General features: G+C 39.6%; 1 protein-coding gene across 2 annotated transcripts in view; it reads left to right on the top strand.

The window, feature by feature from the left end:
* Window positions 1–26,715, top strand: part of mospd2 (motile sperm domain containing 2) — a 69,877-nt gene that overhangs the window by 5,930 nt on the left and 37,232 nt on the right. For both annotated transcript variants that reach the window (XM_067992684.1, XM_067992685.1), the window contains exons 3-8: window positions 6,829–6,984; window positions 9,097–9,183; window positions 14,575–14,729; window positions 16,791–16,851; window positions 20,647–20,685; window positions 20,784–20,908. In XM_067992684.1, coding sequence (XP_067848785.1) covers window positions 6,829–6,984; window positions 9,097–9,183; window positions 14,575–14,729; window positions 16,791–16,851; window positions 20,647–20,685; window positions 20,784–20,908 — 623 coding nt within the window. The remainder of the gene's footprint in view (window positions 1–6,828; window positions 6,985–9,096; window positions 9,184–14,574; window positions 14,730–16,790; window positions 16,852–20,646; window positions 20,686–20,783; window positions 20,909–26,715) is intronic.

Below are 26,715 nucleotides of genomic sequence, written 5' to 3'. Positions count from 1 at the left end.
TTATTAACGACTTAGATGAAGGCATAGAAAGTCTCACATCTAAGTTTGCTGATGGCACAAAGATTGGTGGCATTGTAAGCAGTGTAGATGAAAACATAAAATTACAAAGCGATATTGATAGATTAGGTGAATGGGCAAAACTGTGGCAAATGGAATTCAATGTAGACAAATGTGAGGTCATCCACTTTGGATCAAAAAAGGATAGAACAGGGTACTTTCTAAATGGTAAAAAGTTTAAAAACAGTGGATGTCCAAAGGGACTTAGGGGTACAGGTACATAGATCATTGAAGTGTCATGAACAGGTGCAGAAAATAATCAAGAAGGCTAATGGAATGCTGGCCTTTATATCTAGAGGACTAGAGTACAAGGGGGCAGAAGTTATGCTGCAGCTATTCAAAACCCTGGTTAGACCGCACTTGGAGCACTGTGAGCAGTTCTGGGCACCGTACCTTTGGAAGGACATATTGGCCTTGGAGGGAGTGCAGCGTAGGTTTACTAGAATGATACCCGAAATTCAAGGTTAAGTTACGAGGAGAGATTACACAAATTGGGATTGTATTCTCTGGAGTTTCGAAGGTTATGGGGTAATCTGATCGAAGTTTATAAGTTATTAAGGGGAACGAATAGGGTGGATAGAGAGAAACTATTTCCGCTGGTTGGGGTTTCTAGGAGTAGGGGGCACAATCTAAAAATTAGAGCCAGACCTTTCAGGAGCGAGATTAGAAAACGTTTCTACACACACAAAGGGTGGTAGAAGTTTGGAACTCTTCCGCAAACGGCAGTTGATACTAGCTCAATTGCTAAATTTAAATCTGAGAGAGATAGCTTTTTGGCAATCAAAGGTATTAAGGGATATGGGCCAAAGGCGGGTATATGGAGTTAGATCACAAATCAGCCATGATCTATCAAATGGCAAAGGAGGCACAAGGGGCTGAATGGCCTACTCCTGTTCCTATGTACTTAAAGTAGATAAGTCACCCGGTCCAGATGGAATGCATCCTAGGTTGCTGAGGGAAGAGTGGAAATTGCGGAGGTACTGGTCAGAATCTTCCAAACGTCCTTAGTTACGGGGGTGGTGCCAGAGGACTGGAGATTTGCAAATGTTCCAACCTTGTTCAGAGAAGGGTATAAGGATAAACCCGGCAACTGCAGGCCAGTCAGTTTAACCTTGGTGGTAGGGAAACTTTTAGAAGCGATAATCTGGGACAAAATTAGCAGTTACTTGGACAAGTGTGGATTGATTAGGGAAAGCCAGCACGGATTTGTTAAAGGCAAATCATGTTTAACTAACTTGATTGAGTTTTTTTGATGAGGTAACAGAGAGGGTAGATGAAGGCAATGCGGTTGATGTGTATGTGGACTTTCAAAAGGCGTTTGATAAAGTGCCACATAATAGGCTTATCATCAAGATTGAAGCCCAGGGAATAAAAGGGGCAGTAGCAGCATGGATACAAAATTGGCTAAGTAACAGGAAGCAGAGAGTAGTGGTGAATGGTTGTTTTTCGGACTGGAGGGAGGTGTACAGTGGTGTTCTCCAGGGGTCGGTATTAGGATCACTGCTTTTTTTGATATATATTAATGACTTGGATTTGGATGTACAGGGCACAATTTCAATATTTGCAGATGACACAAAACTTGGAAGTGTAGTGAACAGTGAGGAGGATAGTGATAGACTTCAAAAAGATAGACAGGCTGGTGAAATGGGTGGACAAGTGGCAGATGAAATTTAACGCAGAAAAATGTGAAGTGATACATTTCAGTAGGAAGAATGAGAGGCAATACAAACTAGAGGGCACAACTCAAAGTGTTACAGGAACAGAAAGATCTGGGGGTAAATATGCACAAATAGTTGAAGGTGGCAGGGCAGGTTAAGAAAGCGGTTTAAAAAAGCTTACGAGATCCTGGGCTTTATAAATAGGGCGTAGAGTGCAAAAGCAAGAAAGTCATGATGAACCTTTTATAAAACACTGATTGGACCACAACTAGAGTATTGTGTCCAGTTCTGAGCAGCGCACTTTAGGAAAGATGTGAAAACCTTAGAGAGGGTGCAGAAAAGATTTACTAGAATAATTCCAGGGATGAGGGACTTTAGTTACGTGGAGAAGCTGGGGTTGTTCTCTTTGGAACAGAAGATTGAGAGGAGATTTGATAGAGGTATTTAAAATCATGAAGGGTCTAGAGAGAAACTGTTCCCATTGGCGGAAGGGTCAAGAACCAGAGGACATAGATTTAAAGTGATTGGCAAAAGAACCAAAGGTGACATGAGGAAAACCTTTTTTTGCACAGTGAGTGGTTAGGATCTGGAATGCACTACTGGGGGGCAGGGGGTGGTGGAGGGAGATTCAATCATGGCTTTCAAAAGGGAACTGGATAAATACTTGAAAGGAAAACATTTGCAGGGATACAGGGATAGAGCGGGGGAGTGGGACTAGCTGGATTGCTCTTGCATAGAGCCATCTTGGACTCGACGGGCCGAATGGCCTCCTTCTGTGCTGTAATCTTTCTGATTCTAGTCTCCATATTATAAAAAGGACTAGAGAAGGTGCAAAAAAGATTTACTAGGATGATACCGGAACTGAGGTTATACCTATCAGGAAAGACTTAACAGGATTGGGGCTCTTTTCTCTGGAAAAGGGAAGACTGAGGGGTGACCTGATAGAGGTCTTTAAGATTATGAAAGGGTTTGATAGGGTAAATGTAGAGAAGATGTTTGCACTTGTGGGGGAGACCAGAACTAGGGACCATAAATATAAGATCATCACTAATAAATCCAATAGGGAATTCAGGAGAAACTTCTGGTAGCGAGTTCCACATTCTAACCAAAGAACTAGTTGAGGCGACGAGCTTAGTTACGTTTAAGGGGAATCTGGATGAGGGAGAAAGGAATAGAAGTATATGTTGATGGGGTTAGATGAAGAAAGGTGGGAGGAGGCTTGTGTTGAGCATAAACACTGGCATGAACCTGTTGAGCCGAATGGCCTGTTTCTGTGCTGTACGTTCTGTGTAAGGTGGTGGGCCGCCTTCTTGAACCATTTGTGGCGGTTTTATACAACTGGGTGGGTTGCTAGGCCACTGCAGAGAACAGTTAAGAGTGTGACTGGGGTCACATGTAGGTCAGACTGGGAAATGAGAGCAGGTTTCCTTCCCTAAAGGACATTCGTAAACCCGTAGGGTTTTTACGACAATCCGACAGTTTAATGTTTAAACTGAATTCAAACTCTCAAACTTCCTTGGTGGGATTTGAACTCATATTCTCTGGATTACTAGTCCAGTAACATAATCACTACATTATCATACCCCTAATGTGCAATATAATATATGCAGGACCATTTATCCAGTAAGTGTTGTACACAGGTTGACCCCCGTGGCGTTGATCATGGAGTGTGAATCAGTCAACCTTTTACAACAATGCAGCAAATTTTTTTCTAGTGCTAGTCACAAATGATCAGATTTGCTGAGCTAGTTTGTGCAGTTTGCCAAGGTTGGATTTGAACTCGAGCTCTGAATACTATAATCCCTGCACTACCATACTCTTGTTCCATTTCCTATCGTCTATGTCTGTGCTGATGTACTGAATATCCAAGTACAGCCAATATTTACCTGCTAATTTGGGTTGGACAGGCTGTTGGGAAGCTTGTGGAAGAGGTGCAGATGAAAGAGAAAATTAGGTTACAGTGGTGGGGGCTGAGACCAAGAGGGAGTGTGGAGCTGGCCCTGCAGTTGCTTTTGGTGTTTAAAATTGTTAATAAGGAGACAGGTTAGATATTTCTTTACAGAGGGTTTGTTGGAGCATGGAATGCTTTGCCACAGGGAGTAGTTGAGGCAAGAGACAGTTGCATATTTTAAAAGAACATCTGGATATATATTTGAAACAGAGGGAAATGCTTGGTAATGGGAAAGAGTGGGGAATTGGGATTAGTTTTGTGTTGCTCTAGCAAAGAGCAGCCACAGACGCAAAGGGCCAAATGGCCTCCTCTTGTGTTGTAAAGTTGTGTGGCTTTATTTGTGATTTCATCATTCAGGCCGGCTGCAGCCATTTCCCTTTGTTGCTAATGGTACTTTGCTCCCTGAGAGTGGTCAAAATCACTGAGATAGTATTTCCTGCTTTGAGATGTGCACAACCTCAATTTATTGTGTAGGCAATGTTGTAACGTAAATGCGCTATAAAACAACTGCATGTGTTTTTAAGTTAGTGCTTGTGATTTGTTTGTTACTGTTGGTATGTGGGGAAGGTCTGTACAAGCTGGTGATTGCTTGTGGCAATGTGGGTAGGAGTACTTTAGCTACTTTGCCTTTGCCTCTAGTGGCAAGTTGCTTGGCATTTACTGAAGGAGGGAGGTGAGGAGTGCCTTTCTATTGGGAGTTTGCCAACAGCAGAAGTGATGAGAGCAGCAAACCCCCAACATTAAAGAGGACTTTATCTCCCTTTTTCAGTTGAATTATTACAAGGGTAATCTGTTTTAATGTGTAAAGATATTTCAGAAGAATGCTTTCTCAGATTTTAAGCAAACTATAAGCCTCATGCCCTTATCATGCACTGGTTTCTTTTCAAAAATGGATATGGTCAGAAATGTTGTCACCTTATCCTTTTTTTGAAGGAAATGATAGCTTGCTTGTATTAGGGAGAGTGTGTAACATTAAAAAGAGACTCCTTGGAGTGGAATACACCTGGTTAATATTATGGTTTTTTTAATAGAATTGATTGACCATTTGATTTAAAACTTTTGCCAGTTTAACTTGTTTTAATGTGAGGACTTTTTTTTCACAATGGTGATAACTGTTTGCATTTATGTTTGGCCTTTACATTAGAAGCAAAGTTTAGAAAAAGTTCAAGTATGGGGTTTCAAAGGAGTTTGCTGGACTGAGGTATAGCAACGGTTGTTGGTTCATACTTTACCGTCAATAATCTAGTTAGCTACAAGTGTTATAGCTACAACTGGCATTTTCTCTCCTTTTTATTCGAACTTTAATTTTTTTTTCATTTTCACTTGGGACCAGTCGGGAATTTCTCCTTTTGAAGCTTAACCATCCAGTCATCACCATATCATCCTGATAATCCTAAGTCTTTTTTTGCACTTAAAAAGAAATGAATTAACCAATAATTTGAATGCAGTAACTTAAGTAACACTGCAAAATTGAAATTTAATGCTGGACAAATTGAATGATCAGATAATTTGAACTAAGTTACTCAATTAAGAGGAGCAGACTACTGAGAAATCCAGTTCTTGTCACTGAGCGGAAAACTTAGAGGTCTGTTGGAGCACCATCCAGTGTTTCAAATGAGACATTACAAGAAAATATTGGAACTTTTTAATTCCTTCAAGCTTCGTGTGGAGTTCTCTCAGCCTCTCCTAAGAATTCCATATCTCATGAGGCATGTTTTTGCCTTGTGCTTACAGATTTTTCACTGTCAGCAAATAGTGTATTCATAGAAACTACTGTACAAGGCTTTGTGAAAGGGTTAGGACACTGTACTTAGTTGGCTTTCTAAAAACTGTAAAGCTGAGTCTCAACTTGTGGGATCATTGCAATGATTTGTCATTAGAATCTGCAGTCTGAGGGAGACTATTAGAATGGCTGATGAGACACTAAAAATGTCAAACTGAAGCAGTAGTAGTGTTTTTCCTTGGTTGGGAATAAGAAAAGGTGTCCGGCAGCATAATGGGAGTACTTCAAGCTGATATTGGGTGTCCAAATTGATTGAATAAAGATGTTTTCACAAGTTTTTTGTTTTTTTTTAAAAAAGTGATGTCAGTTTCTCAGTGTTGCATTCCCATTTAAAAAAACTACTGTGAAACCTCATTATTGGAGAGTCTTCATCCTTTGCGTAGTCTCATGGGTTCTTGCATCTTTTCAATATAGATATTTAGAACTTTTTTCCAAGTATTATCTCATATTGACTGCATTCCAACAATTTTAAATGACTCTCATACATAGTGAGATGTAAAGGAAGCTTTTTACATGTTCAGTGAGACTATATGTACGTTCCCAAGTAACGTAATATGCAACTAATAGTATTTAGGCTGCATGTCTGTTTGAAAACTTTCAGCTGTAGATCTGTGGTTTGAGATCTGCATATCCTACCAGTAATCATCACTGCTTGATGTGAAATTGTGATTTCAAAGACTTAAATTCAGGGTAACATATCAAAAATCATAGCTGCCAATTTTTATAATGTGCACCTCTTTTTGCCATGTTATGTATGGTTTACTCTGCTGACCTTGGTTAATGCGTTGCACAATATTGTTGAACCATTTGGTTTTTGAGATGATTTTCCACTCTAATTCCAGTGTTGCAATCACTTTCTGCCTTGCCCTATGTCAGAGCTCCAACGATAGTGATCAATGTGCTTGATGTATGCAGTCATCTTTGAAAACTACACCATTTTGACAAGTACTGTTTAATTCTTGTGATTTTGGGGCAATGGTACTTTGAAGCATTGTATTCTAAATGTCCGTGGTTTTAAATTTGCTTTTACATGGTATTGTCATATGCATCCGGCAGTGATGATATTATAACTGAGACTACCTACTAAATTGGAAAACTAATGGCTTGCAGGGAAATGTTCTGACTTAGGTGAAGTTAGAATTTGGATAGCAGATGAGGATGGGGATGTTTGAGGTGCAATTGTGAGGGATTTGGGTTCATGGAGAAAAGGCAGTGAAGTGAGCAGACATCTTAGCTTCAGAGTTTCTGAAAAGAGGGGCCACTTGTAAGCTATTGCCACACTTGGTTAAAAGTACAGATACAGAATGAATAGAAATCAATTTAATTTGTTTTTAGGAAAGTTTTCTTCAGTCTGCTAATAGCAATTTCTTTTTCTGTAGACAAGGCTGAGAAATATGATTCTCGAGATGTTGAAAGACTAAAGCAAGACGATGCGTGGGTTGAGAGCTATCTGCAATGGAGACATTACAATGCGGATGACACCTTGAAAATGATTGATGACAGTTTTCAATGGAGAAAAGAATTTTCTGTCCATGGTAAGTTGCTGGCAACATGAAAATATATGTAGGATGACAATTGTTTTCACAGCATACCTTAAAACCTGGCTTCAATACCATGTAGCTGTATTGACATCTGTCCTGACTGTACCTTAATGAAAAGAAAAAAAGGCTTGCATTTTTATAGCATCTCATTAAAATAATGTGTATCTTAGAAACATCTTAAAGCATTCCACTACAATGAATGTCTTTGAAGTGTGGTGACTTATGTAGGCAAATGTTATCCATTTTGTGCACAGCAAGATCCCACTAGTCGCATTAACTAGTTGATCTGTTTTTGATGACTGTTGAAGGGAAGTTATTGGGTCTGGACACGGGTTGGGGAGGGGGGGATCTACATGACTCTCTCTTCCTGTTCGTAGTATTGAGCACACAGACAATGCATAGGAAATTCATACAGGAAAATTGTTTATTGCAGAAAATTTATAACGTAGACCTGGGACAGGGATTGTTTGCAGAACTTTAATACTTTGTTTATATAGTGAACATATTCCTGGGGTAGCTGGAGCCCACGTGCATGAGTTACGCAGCTAGTGAATGTAAAGATTAAGGTTTGAATTCAATTATTTTTTGCTTTTTAAAACTTGCTGATTTACGATGTACCATAAGCAGCATGGCATTAGTTGGCCTTTTCACATAGTGGCTCAGTTCAGTATGTTGGGTCAAGGCAGTGCTACAGTTTAGTAGGGCTTGGTTTTTAGCTTCCAGTACTAAAATGCAGTCCTTTTTCCAGTCATTTCTTAATTTACTAACTGTTTATGGTAATACAGCATGAATTTAAAGGGGTTCTGTTTCGACTTTTAAAAATATATATAAAACAAACTTGAAAGAGATGGATGCAGTTATTGTATCAATTAAATATACGACTTAAACCAAGATTAACTGATTTAAAATCTTAAATCGAGATTCAATTTTTAAATCGCTTCACAGCCCTAATTATTTCCTAGAACATTTATTTTGTGGTAGCTTCATCTCGCATTTCATTTATACATTTATGGCTAAGTCACTTGGTAAAAAGGGGAAACTCATAAATCTTAAGTTGTGCCACTAATGGTATACTATTGGTTTTAATTCAGACATGTGAAAGCTAATCACAAGGCATGAATGATGGGTTATAAGACATTTTTACTTATACATTAAAGCCTATATTCTACTTGTCTAATATTTAATAGATGTGTAACATGCAAATTATTGTCATATCTCAAGTTCTAAATTATAACCTTTTGTTTGAATTGAATCATTGAGCACTGGTGACCTCAAGGTGTGTTCTAAATATATTTTTTCCTGAAGTCTAGTACAACAGGCACTGACAGCCCAGATTTTCAACAAGTGTCTGTGGTTGCCTCACATCTAAGGACATTGCATCTCTCTATCTGTAGGTGGGCAATTGGCTCATTGGAACTACATGCTTGAAGTCAGCTAGTGCAGCCCAAAGGGCTGAGGTTCTTAGTCAATTCCATGAAATCCCAGTTACAGTTCAGGAGTCGTTATCTCCGACAACCCAGCAGAGGGCTTTTCTTGGTTCAGACAAGTGTACATTAATCAAGAAACCAATAACCCCCACTGCAGGAAAGGCTATTGATTCTGGCAAAAAATGTTATTCAAGGATTCTAGGTCAGATTGCAGCACCTGTCTTTATGGTTTTCAAGGTCTGCCTCTTTAAACAACTTGATTCAGCTGGAATTCTGAAGGAGTGGTCCTCCTTAGGAGCCTATCTGTTCCGAACCTCATTTAAGATTTGCATCCAAGCACTTTTCAGCAAAGACCATCTGAGTGATCAGGGCTGGGAACTCTGGCTGATTTCTTTTCCCCTCTCTCCATTTGCCTGCAAGTCAATTCGTAAGGCCTCAATTGTGGTGCGGTTGAGACCAACTAACTCAGCACAGTGGTGTTAAATTCTATGCTATTTATGAATCATATTCTTGAAAAGTAATTCCCATAGTCCTTCAATTTAAGAACAATATGCTGTACTATTTTCACAAGGAACGTTGAAAGATTTACTGAGACAGTCTCTGCAGAGAAGATGTACACTAAGCTATAAGAAACCTTAAATGAATCTTTAGTGTAATTAAGTTTTGACTTGTATTACAGATTTAAGTGAATCCAGCCTTCCTAGATGGACTTTTGAAACTGGAGCTGTTTACCTTCATGGGTATGATAAAGAAGGCAACAAAATGTGTGAGTTAAAACTTGCTTATTTGTAGATTAGCCGGATAAATGGTGTTAAGATACAGATCAGCCATGATCTTATGAGATTCCCCTTTCCTCAATTTTTTTTTAAGGAAAATTGTCTGCATCTTGCTCTAATTTGTGATTTATGTAAGTAATAATATTGTGACAATCAAGTGTCATCTGGGTTATTCTTTAATTAAATTAAACCAAGTTGAAATGTGGCAGTTTTTCCAGTGCAGTGTTTTCTAGATAACCACATGCTGATGATTTTGGTTTAAATAAGCATTTGATTTTACAGTCAGGAATTGAGGATTGCTTGCTATTTTGTCCTGTCCTTTATTTTTATCCCTATGCTAAATATGAGAAATGCACACAAGCAATCATAAATTTACATTATGCCAAACCAGTAGTATGAGCAACCTAGCCATTTCAGAATTTGGCAAAGGATGACTGGATGTACAACTAACTTTCTGTTGCAAGAGTGTTTTTACCCCGCCCACAAAAAATGAGGAATAAGAGAAGAAACTGCTTTATGAGCATTCCACTTAGTACAATTTTTGGAGCTCAGAGCGACCAGTAATCTATTTCAGTCTGATTGAGATGATCTGAACTGAATTAGTTTTTCTTGGCTTTGATACAATATTGAGCTTTGCAATACCCTGGGGCAAAACGGAGAAATGATTTTAATGGAAGTGTGTGTGTGCCAGACTGATTCAAATGCACAAGCTAGATCCATAGAAGTTCATAGCACAGGAGGAGTTCATTCAGTACATCATGTCTGTGCTGGCTCTTTGATGTAGCAATCCAGAATTAATCCCATTGCCTTGCACGTTTTAAACTGAAATGGCTGTAATTTCTGAACTATCTCAAATTGCATCTGTGGTGCCGTGGAGCTTTTGACATTGTCCCTTTGGCTTAAAAAAAAGTAAGTACCACTTTTCTAAAGTGTTTCCATCACATGCACTAAGTCTTTGTAGAACCTGATGTATGCAGCCTTTTGAGACCAATTTGTTTCCAAGTGCGTACATTGGGAAGAGGTGTTAATGTAAAACGATGGTTGATCCTTTTATGTTCTGAAGATAAATGTGGTTGTTCTGACCGTAAAGGGGGAAAATGTTCTTCTGAATTGCTCCTTAATCCTCTTCCCTGACATCGTGGATTTGGATTGCTGCCCACTGTCAGAGATTTTACACAAAATGTCTGCTCTCGGCATATCTCTCACCAGCTGTTTGATTTCATAAATTGAGAACAAGGGAGACGTGAGTTGAGTGTGTCTAGGTATTTTTTTTTAATATACTTAGTATTGTATAGGAGTTCATTAAATTACACTTGCTTTTTGATGCTCATTTGCATTTTCAGACACCCGCTATTTATAAATTGTGGACTGAGAATCATTTTCTAACAAATTCTGTTTTTGATTCATTTTTCTTGGTTGTTCAGTTCTGTAGCATAAAATGGAAAATGAATCCGGTTCACATTACAATAATTCCAGGATGCTGGCTTATTCGTATAATTAGGGTTTAGTTTTTCTTGTGCATATGAATGATCTTTTATAACGCCTCTAAGAAATCAGGCTTAGATTTGATGCTCTTTGATGAGGGGAACTATATAAGATTTACTTAACTTGGCTTTTAGATTGATGGCGAGCTATCACATAATCTTGAGGGTTATAAGAAATTAACGAAGCCTTTATGGATTTGGATCCTTGGCAGGTGTGCAGTTTGACCATTTTGTTATGCTGCCGATGCTTTTTTTTGTTGAAAGTGTTAATTCCATTAACGAGGGCTCAATCCTACACTTGACCAACTAGTGACTATCTTCCTTGGAAAAGGGTGAGTTCACTCTTTGTTACCAAGTTTATAGGTTTTGTGGCAGGAGTTCAGAGCCATTGATCCTCAGTAATTCAAAAAGGTCCGTAGTACTCCAGGTCGTTGATAACTTCCCATTTTAAGACATTACTTTGCAGTGCATTCTTCCCACTCGACTCAAGAAAGCCCGGCAAATTAATGCCTCAATAAGTAGGGTGCTCCTTGTCGGACGTGATGGAAAACATATGAATGCTTTATGCTATTGAACTCCAGCACAGTAGGAGAGGCTGCTAAGCCCTGGCTATTGCCAACCAGTACCAAAGTGGGGTGTGCAATGGGGTGGGGGGGGAGGGGAATGAGTGTGTATTCTATATCAAGCAAATAGAAACTACTTTGTGAATTTCTTACTTTGGTTTGGAGACCCTTTAAGCATGATTGCTTTCTGTGTGTCAGATACCTAGCTGACCAAAAATAAATGAGTTTTCAGAAATGGGCTATTGCAGTCAATCCATCTCCAGAAAATGTGTGGCCATAGTCACTCAAACTACTTTCACATTTTCATTAGTTGGAATATTTTATGTGCAGCCAAGGAATATTCTATATTTGCTTTATTTTTATTTGAAGAATGTTAAATTGTTAAGTATTTCTGTTAGATAGTAGCAATGTGGGGAAAGAAGAGAGTGGAAAGAAGCTTTGATTGAATAAAGCTTCTAATTGTGTATTCAATTTTTATAAAATTTCAGTTGCTTTTTGAATGATTTCCAAAATCTGATCTATTTCTGATCAACTTGACTATTTTTTATTGGGATGGGGGAGAGAAAGGGTAGTTATTGAGTCAAAATCTGCATAAACCAACTCTAATGGCACGACACATTATCCAGTGAGTCATTCAGACCAGAGAAGTGTCAGGTTTGATCTCTGATCTGTGTTAACTAATGTTAGCCTGACCAACAATTGGACTCCTAACCCCTGGGTTAGGGAGATAAAAATGAGTCAGTTCGACTCCTTATCACGTGCACTTCCAGCATATGGTCTCTGCTAGACATGTACATACGGATAGTGTGTGAGCACAAGATTGAGCAGGGTACCAAAGGACAACAGGCTGTACCCTCCAGCAAGAAGTGAATGCCCACAGGAGCAGAGGGGAGGAAATTGGTCATGGGTGAGAGTGAAATCCCATTTTCAAAATTTAAAAATGTTTCATCATTAATGATTAAGATCTTCAAACTTTATTCAGATGCTGTCCTTTACTGAAAGATTTCCCAACTAATTGTGAAAACTAAAAGCGTTTAATTCTTACTTAACACCGGTGTATTTTGGCAATTTCATTACTCCAGAATTAGAGGCGATGCAATTAAAGTTTAATATTAGTTAAACTTTCATTGGGTCTATTATACATCAAAATGAGGGAGAAAATTGCCAGTTCCAAGTAACCCTTTTGCAAGGCTTTCTGTTTTGCTTCCTGGGTCATATGCTAACTGCAGCTCATTCAGTTGGCTGTTGGTCACCAGGCTGTTCAGACTGGTGACCATTCTACTCCATGCTTTGACTGATGTGCTGTGAGCAGGCCATGCACCAGGTTGGAAGTGAAGTCAGCACAACAGTTAACAAACTGACATTGTGTGGTTAAAAAGTACTTCCATAACAATATGTACTTTGCATGTCTTGGCTTATAGGTAATAGGAAGTTGAATTGTTCATGGTTCCATAGAATTCACTTTTGCTTTATAGGTCATAGTGCGGGCACAAGCTTGTATATTTGGCAGGACTTCAAAACAAATCCATTGGTTGTAATGTGTTTTGAGACTGTGAAAGACACCATTTAGGTGCAGTTTCTTTCTACTTTATTTTCTGCCATTTTCTTTAGTGCTTTCACACCAACCATTTAACAGTTTGATTTCTCATGCCTTCTGCTCCACACATAAAAGCTAAGTGCTCGAGGTGGCTCACTCAATGCAGTAGTGCTCGTTTCCCTTTTGCTGTTTTCCCATTACAGCATAGCTAATATCAGGAACCTTCCACATTGAGAATCATGAACACAAACCTGTGTTTTCAGGCTCATTGGTACAACTCGGTGGAATCACAAGGGAATATAAATCTGTTCAGGTTTCCATATTTTATAAATTGGATATGGACCTTTCTAGCAATTGACTGCAAATTGTTTTCCAACCTTGTAGTAAGGATGTCCCAGCACGTTACATTAAGCACATAGAATGCACTGCTGCTGACCGAAAAACACTCTTATGCACCAATTATGCTACTTTTGCGTTAGTGATTTTCAGATGTACATTGATGTAAAGCTGATAATGTAACTCTGGAGTTGGTGATTTGATTCCTGAGCTCACTGAAGGGGAGGTGTGAAATGATCTCCTGTAGGAAGTCTCACCGTGGTTGGGCTTCGCTGAGTGCAATATAATTGTGTGAAGCCAGGTTGCTAGCCTGCCAGACAACTTTTAAACTTTTTTAAAAAAAAAATCTTTTTATATTGGCGATCTAGCTCCTGTTGCCACTCACAACATTTAAAATTTAACCGGTATTTGGAAGTTGGCGAGCAGACCATTGCGTGGAGCCACATTGTTGTTGAAAGGGGCCATTGCAGGAGTTGGTAGTATAATTCTGACCTGTTGACTCTCCATTGCACTAGGAGCAATAACTGTTGTTGCTTGAAAGCAGTAAAATCCTTAAAGTAAAATATTTTGTGTATTTTAAGTGTGTGCATAAAAAATTCAGTGATTTTATAGTGGTAATGTAATTTTGGGGAACAGTTGCTACAAATCCACTCGAGCTTCCTTCATGGGATTTGACACTGCCTTGCTTGCAGTTTTATAATGACTCGCATTGTTTAAAGGTTAATGAATTTGCCCATGTTGCACCTAGGCTGTGGGTCATGTCCTATAGTGTTTTTGAACAATCTATTGGTGTGTGTGCTTAATTTTTTTGATTTAATGAGGGTCAAAGTAATTAAACTGCTAGCTTGTCTGGAGACTAGATGTGAATGGTATAGACAAATGATTATGAAACTTTGCAAATAACACTGAATTCCACAGGACTGAGGATATTGATATTGAAAACGTGCAGTATAAGAAAGTATGTCCAAAAGTTACATTGCTCAGTGATCATTTGTCCCTAATTAGTAATATTTTGGTTTAAAGGCAGTTTTACAAAAACAAATTTAGGTGTTTTAAGAATTACAATGTTTTTTTTCTGTCAAATTGAGTAGTGATGGAATCTGGCTTGCAGCAGTCACTCAGCTTGATGGTGCAAGGATGCTGAACTAATGTTAAGCTAAAATGGCACAATAGCCAATGCATCTTGTTCTAATGACTGTGTTTTTGCTGATGGTCATTTCCTATTTTGGATGATGTCTGCATGGTTCAGTGCAAAAAGAAAAAAATATAAGTGGCAAAAAAAAAGGTTTTATTTTCAAAAGAGCCACTTGTAGGAGTTCTTAAAAGTTAAGTGAACAATATTTCATAATTAGTTTAATGATATGGTAGGGAGTAACACTGATACTGACTTGATTCATGCAGCCATAGTGTTACTGAACGTTGATTAAGTTTTGCCAACATATTTTTTCTTCTACTTTCCAGTTTGGTTTAGAGTGAAGTTGCATGTCAAGGATGCAAAGACAGCTTTGGAAAGAAAGAAGTATGTAGCCTTCTGGTTAGAACGTTATGCCAAAAGAGAGCAAGGGAAACCCCTAACGGTTGTGTTTGACTTGACTGAGACTGGATTAAGCAACATAGTAAGAATCTCAACTTCCCTTTCTTTTTGCGCACACAAAATGTTGCTTACTATGTCATAACTTTATATATGGATTAAAAATTTGAAATGAAATTATAATGGATTTTCAAAAAATTATATCTCCCTTATTAATTTTGAATTTGTTCCCCCTTAAAAATAGTTGTTTAAAAATTGATTATTAGAGTTGTATTGTATCTTAAAGTAAGACTACACTGAGCTTATAGTTCCTACATGATGAATTTCTGGCAGAGCTGGCAAGTCAAGGCACGTCTTTTTAAATGCAAGGAGAAGGGGTGCTATCAGTATCTCCAGGGCACAGTTGGTAGTGGCTTGGAGGTCTGTTGCTGCCCACCCTGTTTGCTGGGCATGGAAACATAAAAAGAAGCAGAAATTAATACCCTATTACAAAGAATATTTTTATCAATTGAGTATGACTCAGTGTTAAGGTGTTAGCCTTGGCTCAGTTGTAGCACTTTTGCTTCTGGATCAGAAGGTTGTGGGTTCAAGTCCTACTCCAGAGATTTAATCCCAGAATCCAATACCTCAGAATGCTGCACTTCTTTCAGATGAGTCATTAAACTGAGGCCTTGTCTGCCCTCTTGTAGGTGGATGTAAAAGATCCCATGACACTCTTTCGAAGAAGAGCAGGGGTGTTCTCGCCAACACCTATCCCTCAACCAACATCACTAAAACAGATTATCTGGTCATTATCTCATTGTCGTTTGTGGGACTTTGCTGTGTGCATTACAACTGCAAAAAGCAATTTTTTAGGCAGCACATCCCCATTATACTAAATCTCTAAGGCTGTATGTATCCAGGGTTGGAGACCACTTTTTTTTAAAAACATTTTTGAGTGGAATGCTGGCTTCAGAATCTTAACTATCAAAGCAGATCATTTGAAGTACCAGGCTCAACTATCAGAGGTGCCAGGATCTTGGTTTCAGTTGGATGTCTTGGCGGTCCAACACAGTAGCAGAACGGACTGCAATAATAGTGGGAAAAGTGACCATCTTACTTTCCTATTACAAACCCAACTTTATTGCATTTAAGTGCCTTAATAAGCTGGTAATCTTTTCAACAGTTGTGGCTGGAAATGTAATGCTTCAGATGCCAGGTGTTGTTGGTCTTTTAATAAAGAAGTAAAATGCACTTTTGGTTCAGAAAAGCAAATCTTAAATCTCCCGAATGATTTTATTCTTAATTGATTGACACATTTTATCTTTCAACATTAAAAAATTGCTAAGAGAATAAAAGTTTTTCAGCACCTTTTGGGGCAGTGAGTCTTGTTGCATTAAATTGAAGGAAATGTGCATGTGGGCTTCAGTTTTGAAAGGTAGATATGTAGGTTTTCTTAAAATATCTAATCATTTTGGAGAAATAGCAAAATGTTTCTTAAGTTCTTTATCATATATTGAATTTCTCAATTACTCCTTTGTATAAAATAAAAAAGATCTAAATTCATTAGCACTTCACTGACTTATTAGAGTTATATTTAAGATCCATATGGAGAAAGCTGATAGTTGTGACTTTTCTGAATATTTAGCTAGATGTAGAACTACATTTGTCTGTACAAATAAACTATTAAATAACTATTTTCCTTCCCTACCCCTAAGTGTTTCTTTGAAGTATTGACAGATTGCTGAAGAGTTCCCATTCATCTCAGAATAGTTCTGTCCAGACTGTCTGGTTTCATAAGTCATATATTGTAACCATATTTATTTTACTTGATGTTGGTATTTGATTTATCTATTAGTTGTTATGCCCTCCACTGTGTATAACAGCGGAGTCTGATTGTGTTGTCATCTGACATCTGTACACCTACACTTTCCAGCAGTAAGCGAAAGGCCAAGTTAAAATTCATCTTGGTTGAGGTCATTAATTCTAAATTATAGTAGTTTTGTTAAGGAGCTGTGAATCTGCTTTGTGTTTTACAAATGTAGTTGCAGAAATATTTGAAAGCTTGCTAAATGCTGAGATGTCTGGCATTTTCTAAAAGTTATTTGAAATGCAATTTGTTTTTTTTAAAGTAATCCTCTTCATAATGCTTTTTTAAAAATTATAGGATCTGGACTTTGTGCGCTTCATCGTCAACTGTTTTAAGATCTATTATCCTAAGTACCTTTGTAAGTACTGATCATCATTGTTCCCTGTTTCTTAGTATCAAATACATTTATTGATCTTGTATGATCTTACTCTTAATTGGAGATGAGTTGATCAGTTGTTAATTCACTCATTTACACACTTAAATCATTGACTATCAAACTGTTTACCGTAGTTTATATCATGTTTCTACCACTTTGCTTATGTTCCAGTGCAGTGATGACTAATTTGCTTTGCTGCTAAGGTTGTCTTAGTAACCGATTCTTGCTTCCCTTTATCAGCTCTAGCTATGCTCGTGACTATGAATCCATTTTAAAACATACAACTCTTGCATGTATTTGTAACTGAAATGTAGTGAACTCCCCTGATGGTCCAGTGGGTAAAGCACTACCCAGTGTAGAGCTAAGCCATACAGACCAGAGAGCTCCAGCTTTGATTCCTGGTTTCTTAGTTAGCTGATCTAACCTGGGCATCTTTGGTCTCAGTGCCCCAGGCTAGGGTTCCTTCCCCTGGTCAGTGTTCAGCAAAAGTGTAGGTATGCACAGCAGATGAGAACAGGATCATGCTCAGCTATTACTCTTCATAGTCAAGTAATCTGCCAAAAGAATGGGCAGTTGGGCAAGCTGTTGGAGGGCTTCACGCCCAGCGGAATCCCCAGCAAGTGTTAACTGCCCAACTCTTCCACGAAAGTTAAGGGGGGGAAAAAACATGCTGTCACAGTAGAACATAGAACAGATCAGATGATAAGCTGGGTAAGCTTAATTTGCATAGTTTGTGAATTCATCTGGATCCTTCAGTCTCCTACAACCTTGTAACAAGTTCCCACGTATATTGTATGCAATATAGGACAACAGACAGTGATTTTCCAATAAAACTTTAGCATTGATAACAAAGTATAATGCTCTGAATGGCAAAATATGAAAAGAAAACAGTGAGGAAGAGAGTGCATTTTACAGAAAATAAGATGGTTGAGAATTTTATGAGCTGTAACTATAATGGGGTTCTGATGCCTTCATTAATCATTTGAGCCTTGCGATCTTAATTTAGCATCAGTCCCTTGTAATGCACTCAGGTTTGAGGATCAAATGTGACTATCAGGAGGATTATAATGCAATTGAAGTATTTTTATAGTCAATGTAAGGAATCTTACAACACCAGGTTATAGTCCAACTGTTTTATTTGAAAATCACAAGCTTTCGGAGGCTTTCTCCTTCGTCAGGTGAGCGAGTGTGGGATTCCATGGAAGGTTACCGCATTTATATTCAGAGAACAATACCTGGTGATTACAGATAATCTTTCCAACTGCCTGTTGTCAAGGCAATCAAAGTGTTCAGACAGAGTGATGTTACCTACAGGACCACCGAATACACAAACGGCCAGAACACAAAACAGAGAGAGAGGGAGAGAAACATCCGAAAGGAAGAGAAAGACAGAGAATGACCCGTTGTGTTAAAAACAGATAACTTTATTTCGCTGGTGGGGTTACGTGTAGCGTGACATGAACCCAAGATCCCGGTTGAGGCCGTCCTCATGGGTGCGGACCTTGGCTATCAATTTCTGTTCGATTTTGCGTTGTCGTGTGTCTCAAAGGCCGCCTTGGAGAACGCTTACCCGAAGATCGGTGGCTGAATGTCCTTGACTGCTGAAGTGTTCCCCGACTGGGAGGGAACCCTCCTGTCTGGCGATTGTTGCGCGGTGTCCGTTCATCCGTTGTCGCAGTGTCTGCATGGTCTCGCCAATGTACCATGCTCCGGGGCATCCTTTCCTGCAACGTATGAGGTAGACAACGTTGGCCGAGTCACAGGAGTATGAACCATGTACCTGGTGGGTGGTGTCCTCTCGTGTGATGGTGGTGTCTGTGTCGATGATCTGGCATGTCTTGCAGAGGTTGCCGTGGCAGGGTTGTGTGGTGTCGTGGACGCTGTTCTCCTGAAAGCTGGGTAATTTGCTGCGAACGATGGTCTGTTTGAGGTTAGGTGGCTGTTTGAAGGCGAGTAGTGGAGGTGTGGGGATGGCCTTAGCGAGGTGTTCGTCGTCATTGATGACCTGTTGAAGGCTGCGAAGAACATGGTTTAGTTTCTCCGCTCCGGGGAAGTACTGGACGACGAAGGGTACTCTGTTGGTTGCGCCCCGTGTCAGTCTTCTGAGGAGGTCTATGCGATTTTTCACTGTGGCCCGTCGGAACTGTCGATCGACGAGTCGAGCGTCATATCCCGTTCTCACGAGGGCGTCTTTCAGCGTCTGTAGGTGTCCATCGCGTTCCTCCTCGTCTGAGCAGATCCTGTGTATTCGCAGGGTCTGTCCACGGGATGGCCTCTTTGACGTGGTTAGGGTGGGAGCTGGAAAAGTGGAGCATCGTGAGGTTGTCCGTGGGCTTGCGGTAGAGTGAGATGCTGAGGTGCCCGTCTTTGATGGAGATTCGTGTGTCCAAGAAAGAAACCGATTCTGAGGAGTAGTCCATGGTGAGCTTGATGGTGGGATGGAACTTGTTGATGTTATCGTGTAGTCTCTTCAGTGATTCTTCGCCATGGGTCCATAGGAAGAAAATGTCGTCTATGTATCTGGTGTATAGCGTTGGTTGGAGGTCCTGTGCAGTGAAGAAGTCCTGCTCGAACTTGTGCATGAAAATGTTGCCGTATTGGGGTGCGAATTTGGCCCCCATGGCTGTTCCGTGTGTTTGGGTAAAGAACTGGTTGTCGAAGGTGAAGAATTGTGATCCAGGATGAAGCGGATGAGTTGTAGGATGGCGTCTGGAGATTGGCTGTTGGTGTTGAGTACTGAGGCTGTTGCAGCGATGCCGTCATCGTGGGGGACACTGGTGTAGAGTGCCGAGATGTCCATCGTGGTGAGAAGTGTTCCTGGTTCAACTGGTCCGTGGGTGCTGAGTTTTTGTAGGAAGTCTGTAGTGTCGCGACAGAAGCTGGGGGTTCCCTGTACGGTGGGTTTCAGGATGCCCTCGACGTATCCAGAGAGGTTCTCACACAGGGTTCCGTCCAGGTGTGTTGGCTTTGTGTATCTTTGGGAGGCAGTAGAAGTCTCCCACGCGGGGAGTACGTGGGATGAGAGCGCGTAGGATGCTTTGAAGGTCTGGATCGAAGGTCTTGATCAGTTTGTTGAGCTGGTGGGTGTGTTCCTTGGTCGGATCTGCGGGTAACCGTCTGTAGTGTTCCTGGTTGTCCAGTTGTCGGTATGCTTCTTTGCAATAGTCCGTTCTGTTCTGTATGACGATGGCTCCTCTTTTGTCCGCTGGTTTGATGACTATGTTGCGGTTGGTCTTGAGAGCGTCGATGGCGTTGCGTTGTGCTCGGGTGACATTTCCCCCTCCAAATTCATGAAACTGGCAGACAGTCTCATATTGAAGTGTACTGAAATCATGCTCCTTGGAAAAACAGACTGTAAAACCCTTCAAACACTGGTTTAAAAGCAAGTTTATTTTTCTGTGGCAAACCAGGCCTCTGACTTAATAAAAAAAAACGGTTCTGATTGCCTTGGATTTAGTATCTATAAAAACTTGAAGGCGTAAAATGTGGCGCATTTTGCTAGTGCAGACCTAACTGCTGGGCTGTGTTTATTACCGTGCGTAATGCAGATTTAGATATGACTCAGATGTGAAATATTCCTGATGAATCTGCTTTAGACTAATGTTTTGACAAGCTGGATGCTCTGTTTATAAAAAAAAGAGCCTAGCAGACTAATGAGTTACAGCTTATATTTAGCTTATTGATCAGATTGCTTAAGGGCATATAATGTAATCATTGCAATGTATATTTTGTGATTTCTTGTATTTTAAAAAAAAAATTCTGTCTTTTTTGTTGTAGCAAAAATGGTCATATATGAAATGCCATGGATAATGAATGGTAAGGAATTCTAACTCATGTTAAATAATGAGTAACTTTGGACAGATGGACAAGTAGGAATGCACGATCTTACATAATTTGCAATTCTTTTTCTGTAGCTGCCTGGAAGATTGTGAAAACGTGGTTGGGACCAGATGCCGTGAGCCTGCTGAAATTTGCCAACAAAACTGATGTACAGGAGTATATAAATATCGAGTATTTGCCAGCACACATGGGAGGACTTGTAAGTTGTACCCTTCTAAGGAGTTAATCATGTCTGCCATCTCAATGTGTTGGTGATAGAATAACGAAGAATTTTCTGAAGATATTCTTTTTATTTAATAATAAACTTTGATCTAACATAATTTGAAAGAGCTGATGATGATTTAAATCATCTGAACTGGAGATGAATTCTAACATTTGAACCAAAATATTAATCAACTTTCAAATGTCTAATAGTATTTGCAACAAGCAAAGGATTTCATTTGTGGCTCTGCTGAACATTTTTATTGTCTCATCATTATATATCTTGATATTCTGTTGGATTGAAGATACTAAATTGTTTTTCCCAGTGCTGTTCAGAACCTGCCAGTTATGTGAACAAAAAAATGAACAAAAATACTAAAGTCCTTGGGGATTAATACATAAGAAAACACCTCTATTTTCAATATAAAGGACATGAAATATAACCAATTTGTGTCCAGATTCTTCTGCATAACAACTACTCATTTGTTTTTGTGATGGTCATCCAAAATGCTGAAATTTTGAAGCGCATTTTTGAAGTCCTTAAATCTGAAAGAGTTTTCCAATGTCACTTGTTTTCAACAAAGTTTTTTTTTCTTTGCAAGTCAATGATCACACCAAAGTGTAGAATATTATCAGTCCTACATTTGTCAACTGGGAGGTCACTTGTCTTTAGTATCTATAAAATCACTAATGCCACATAATCAGGTATCATCTCACATTATTACAGTTACTATATTTACATAGACCACTACATGGAAAGTTCTTTTAGACAGATGGCAATGGCTGTACATCCACATTCCAAAGGGACAAAGAGTTCTAGGTGCTGGAAGTTCAAGACACTTTATGGGTACAAGTTTGTCCTTCATTTTCTTTGGCCTTTTTGGAGTGATGCCAATTGTTGGTGATATTGTGGACGTTCTTTCCAAACTCTGCCTTTACTTCACGATAGATACCTTTAGATACAAGATGAATATAAGTGATTTAGGACAGAGAGCAAGAGAAATGTCTTTACACAAGAATTGTAAGGCTGTGGAATTCACTTCCGGGGTAGTAGTTGAAGCAGAAACAACTGTCAACATTCTAGTTTAGATGGGATAAGAGATAAAGGGATTGGAGAATAGGACAGGTACATGTAATTAGGACTGTTTGCTTGTGTAGAGGGTAAACACCATCACTGACTGGGCCTAACATGTAACTTCTATGTAAATGTGATAAGAGTACCACATGTTAGTTTCTCTCCTTTTAAATATTCTCTACTGAAATGTTCAGGCCTTTAACTATTCTTGTTGTAAATAACTGCATCTTGCATAAAAATTTCCTAAGAGTACGCTGTAGCTTTTCATTGCTTTCACCCTGTGGCACAGTGGTTGCTGTCTAGTTTCACCAGGAGACAGTGCTGCATTTGGAATTTGAAAATTCCCACCCTTCCCTGACAGCTTCATTGTTTAATGTAATGTTGAGCCATATACTCATTTAAAAAGGTCTCCAAATTAATCCCTGATCTCAGGGGAGTGGGGTGTTATGCATGACCTCAGTTCTTGGACTAGGAACGCCAGTGACCACTTGTGGGCATTAGGTGAGGGTAGGCTTAGGCTTCATTATAATGTCCCCAGTAGCTGAAGTGAATGAAGAATGGCTGCTTGAAGTATCAGAATTTATGTTGTAAAAGTGTTGCCTGACATAACTGGTCCTCATGAGGAAAATGAGGGTGATGTAGGTGATACATATTTTATTTTCTATATTTTTTCTGAACCTGAAGTATTACATAGAATTTACAGCACAGGAACAGACCTGCATAACTGGTCTGCCGGTGTTTATGCCCCACAGGTACCTCCTCTCTTTCCCCCCCCCCCCCCCCCCACCACTATTTACTTCATCTCACCATATCAGCATATCCTTCTATTCCTTACTCCCTCATGTACTTGTCTAGTTTCCCCTTAAATGAATCTATGCTATTTGCCTCAACTCCATTTGGTAGCATGTTCCACATTCTTACCACTGAGCATTTATATTGGACTATAATTTGCAGTCAAAATAACAATAAGGCTAATGGCGCTCGCCTTTATGTGCAAATGCTACGGCAACTTCTGGCGAGGGCAGATTCGCGGTTAAACGCAGAAATCCAAAAGTTCCGTTCGAGTTGCGTCGCTCTGCCGTTAGCTTAGTGAAAACGACATCTCTCTGTCTGCCTCATCATTGAGATGCATTGAATGGCGTGAAATTGCTGCATTTGCACGGTAGATACAAACTAAACTCCCCACAAAGTTAAGTCTTGTCCATTTCAGTCTAAATACTCTTAACGATGTGATAAGTGTTAATTATTACCAGTCAACCTCTGGCACTGAAAATTCATTATTACAATTGTGGAATCTCATTCCTTCAGGTTTTAATTGTTGGTTATTTAAAAAAAATAATTTAAAACTTTTTTAACTTTTCTGGGTTTTTTTCTCTCAATCCAGTCTTTCTTTCTCTTTTAATTCATTCGTGGGATGTGGGTGTCGCTGGCAAGCCTAGCATTAATTGCCCATCCCTAATTGCCCTTGAAGGTGGTGGTGAGCCGCCGCCTTGAATCGCTGCGGTCCACGTGGACTTCTCTTTCTGTACCTGATTTCACAATCCTTCACTCTGGTTAAGGAGATACACAGTTGCTTCCCCTGTTCACTCAGATCCCAGATGCCCTGTATCTCTCTCTGCAATGTTATCAGCTCACACTTTCAGCAACTTGCACTTTTAGGTTTTTAAAATTTTTGTAAGGGCAAGTCTAACTAACAATAGATGCCCTGCCACAGCAAATTATGGCCCATTATCTTTAACACTGTTTAGGATCTGCACTTTGTTCTCATCCCTTTTTCTTATCTTTAGGTTCTTTTTACTTGTTATTTCTGCCTGAGCCTTCTGTGCCTTCTCCGCACCCCCCCCCCCTTTTTGTTGGTTTAAAGTCCTTTCCACAGCTCTTTATCTTTTCAGCTTGATCCCAGCCCGATTCAGGTGCAGCCTGTTCCAGTGGTACAGCTCCCTCCTGTCCCAGTACTGGTGCCAGTGTCCCATGAAATGGAACCCCTTTTCCCATGCCAGTCTTTCAGACATGCATTCACTTTCCTGGTCTGTTTGTCCCTACGCCAATTACTACGTGGCTCAGGTAATAATCCTGAGATTACCGAACTCGAGGTCCTGCTTTTTAAAATTTAGCTCATAGTTCCTGATACTCCCTCAGCAGGTCCTCCTCCCAGTTCCTTACTATGTCGTTGGTCCCGACATGGTCCCCGCCAACTGTTTCTCCTCCCTCTCCAGGTTCCTTTCCAGCCACTTTGAAATATCCCCTACCGTGGCACCAAGTAGGCAACACACTTCGGGACTCTCGATCGTGACTGCAGAGGATGCAATCTATCACCGTAATTATCAAATCCCTTATAACTACAACCTTTGTGTTTTCCTTCTCTTCTCTTCCCATCCCACCTCACCCTTGGACTGCCTTCTGCTCCTTGGTCAGCATCATGACTGTCCTTGCCATAACCTTTCTCTTTACCCTCACAACAACAACTAGGTAGCAAGTACATCATACCTGTTTGTCCCAACTAGATTCTGCAGTTCCTCGTTCCTTGCCTCAGCTGGTTTCTCCATACCCTGTTGCCGGTCAGTCACACACTCCTCTTCCTGAACCTGTACATTTCTATGTGATGTGATTGAGTTCTGGAGTAAACATTCCAGATATTCCTTCCCCCCACCCCCCCCCCCCCCCCCCTCCCTTGTGGGTCTCTAACTCGCACTCCAGCTCAATGCCTCTGAGCCGGGGTCACTCAAGGCAGAGACATTTCTTACAGATGTGATAATCCGGGACAGTCACATTGTCCACAGTTTTGAATCCCTGAGTTGAAACTTTGGGGCAGATGGGTGAAGCGTAGTTTACAAATTTGGGTTTTAACAAATGGCTGCCAGTATTTAGCGCAAACCCATCTGCATGTATATTTTCAAAAGACTGATGTTGCTGAGCAAAATTTCTTCAATTTGTTAATTAATTTTCCAGTCTGATTCACAAATTGTAAGCCTGTGGTTGTGATGTTTGGGTCCAGGTTTGAGCTATCTTGTGGTTTGTGGTAGATGAGCAGTCCTTACTAGAAGTGCAGCCATGTCACATTGTTGCCCACATTTGCATTGTGAAATTTATAGCTGAAGGTTAAATTTGTATTTTCCTTAAAGCTGCTGTTGAGCTCTTTGTAACATGAATTTCATGGTCATTGTGGCTAGACTTGGGGCAGCAAGCTGTCAATTAAATTTTTGAACCATGAGCCTGAGTCAACATGGCATAAAAAGAAGGGGCAGGGAATAGCAAGATTGCTGGAATTAAAATAGGATTTGTTAAATATCAATTTGGCAGTTGCTCTAGATGTGATTGGCCCATTTTTGGAGACAGTTTAGCATGCCATTTGATGGGAAACTTCTTTATGGAGTGAAATTCCTTTTTGAAATCATGAGCTAGATTCTGCCCAATGATCACATCTAGTATTGGGCTTTTATATAGGTGATTTCAAAGGACGAGCACCAGAGGCTATTTTTTCTGCTTTAGGGAAGTTATACTGATGCTCAGTGAGTTTTCAGTTCTGGCTGCCAGTAGTATTCTGTTCATTCTTGGGTGAATGATGCTCATGGATGTTGTGGATAAACTTGCACTGACTAGATTCCTACTAACTTCAGAGTTTGCCACAGCCCAGTCGTACTCCAGTTACAATTGTACTTCTGTCTTGTATGGCTGCTGTGACGTTCTACCAAAGCCAAAACCAGAAAATGGCTTCAAGATAATTTGTGTTTCATTGCAAACATGTAAGAAATTTTGGATACAGTAATGAGCAGTCAAAACAAGTGATCACTGCAATAAGAATAATGATCTGAAGATTTTTAAGTTGGTGCTATTTTTAACTTGTGTTTATAAGAGAAAGTACCTGAGTTTCATTATGCACTGAAAATGTAGGCAATTTATATTGTGCCCTAATTCAATTATAGTACAGTAGAGCATAGGGATATTAAAAAAAAAGCCATTGAAATCTGGTTACAGGAGCAGCCAAGACCATTCTCCCCTCTGTTGCTCATTCAGCCTGTATGGCTTTCTTCCCTGTTGAAGCAAGATTTCTTTTTATTTTTGCCCTAACCAGTTCACTTTCTGGACTTGGTCACACTCTTCTGTAAGTTGCTCTTTAAGGAAACTTTTTTTTTTACCAGTGGTAGGGAGATATGGAGAATAATGAGCTTTTTCAACACACTGAAGGCAACTCATCCATTCCACTCATTGCATTTTTTTTAACTTCCTTACTTCCGTTTAGTTCACTTGAGATCAATTCCCTTTGCTGAAAGTGGTATTTTGCAACCTGGATAGAACATTTATGGCAGTAAGTTTCTAAAAAAAAATGTAAATTTTAGAAAGCTGATGTATGGCTAGAATATTTGTGTCTTTTGTTTGCAGTAGCTTTTCATGTTATGGGCACATAGAACACTTTACTATAGTGATGGTGTGACTCAGCTTTCATACCTTTTTTGAGTTTTGTACACCAACATGCAACTTTATAGGTGGTAATGTGGTTGGGGAAAATTTTTAGTTGCTTGATTAAATATTACTGCAAAAATACTAACTTTTAATAAAGTTCTCTAACAAGATAACTAATTTTTGTTGCACTTCTGGGCCCTGAGATTCAGTTGCAGTCTACCCACACTATCTAAACTGGTCGTTTAAATCTATTTTTGTCAGCTAAAGATTTTGATATGAACTCTCAAAGAAATAATGTATTAAAGGGAAATCGAAGAGGCACATTTTTA

The sequence above is a fragment of the Heptranchias perlo genome, chromosome 11 (assembly GCF_035084215.1).
Source record: "Heptranchias perlo isolate sHepPer1 chromosome 11, sHepPer1.hap1, whole genome shotgun sequence".
NCBI lineage: Eukaryota > Metazoa > Chordata > Chondrichthyes > Hexanchiformes > Hexanchidae > Heptranchias > Heptranchias perlo.
The sequence above is the reverse complement of the archived record's forward strand: the minus strand, read 5'-3'. Positions and strand labels throughout refer to the sequence as shown.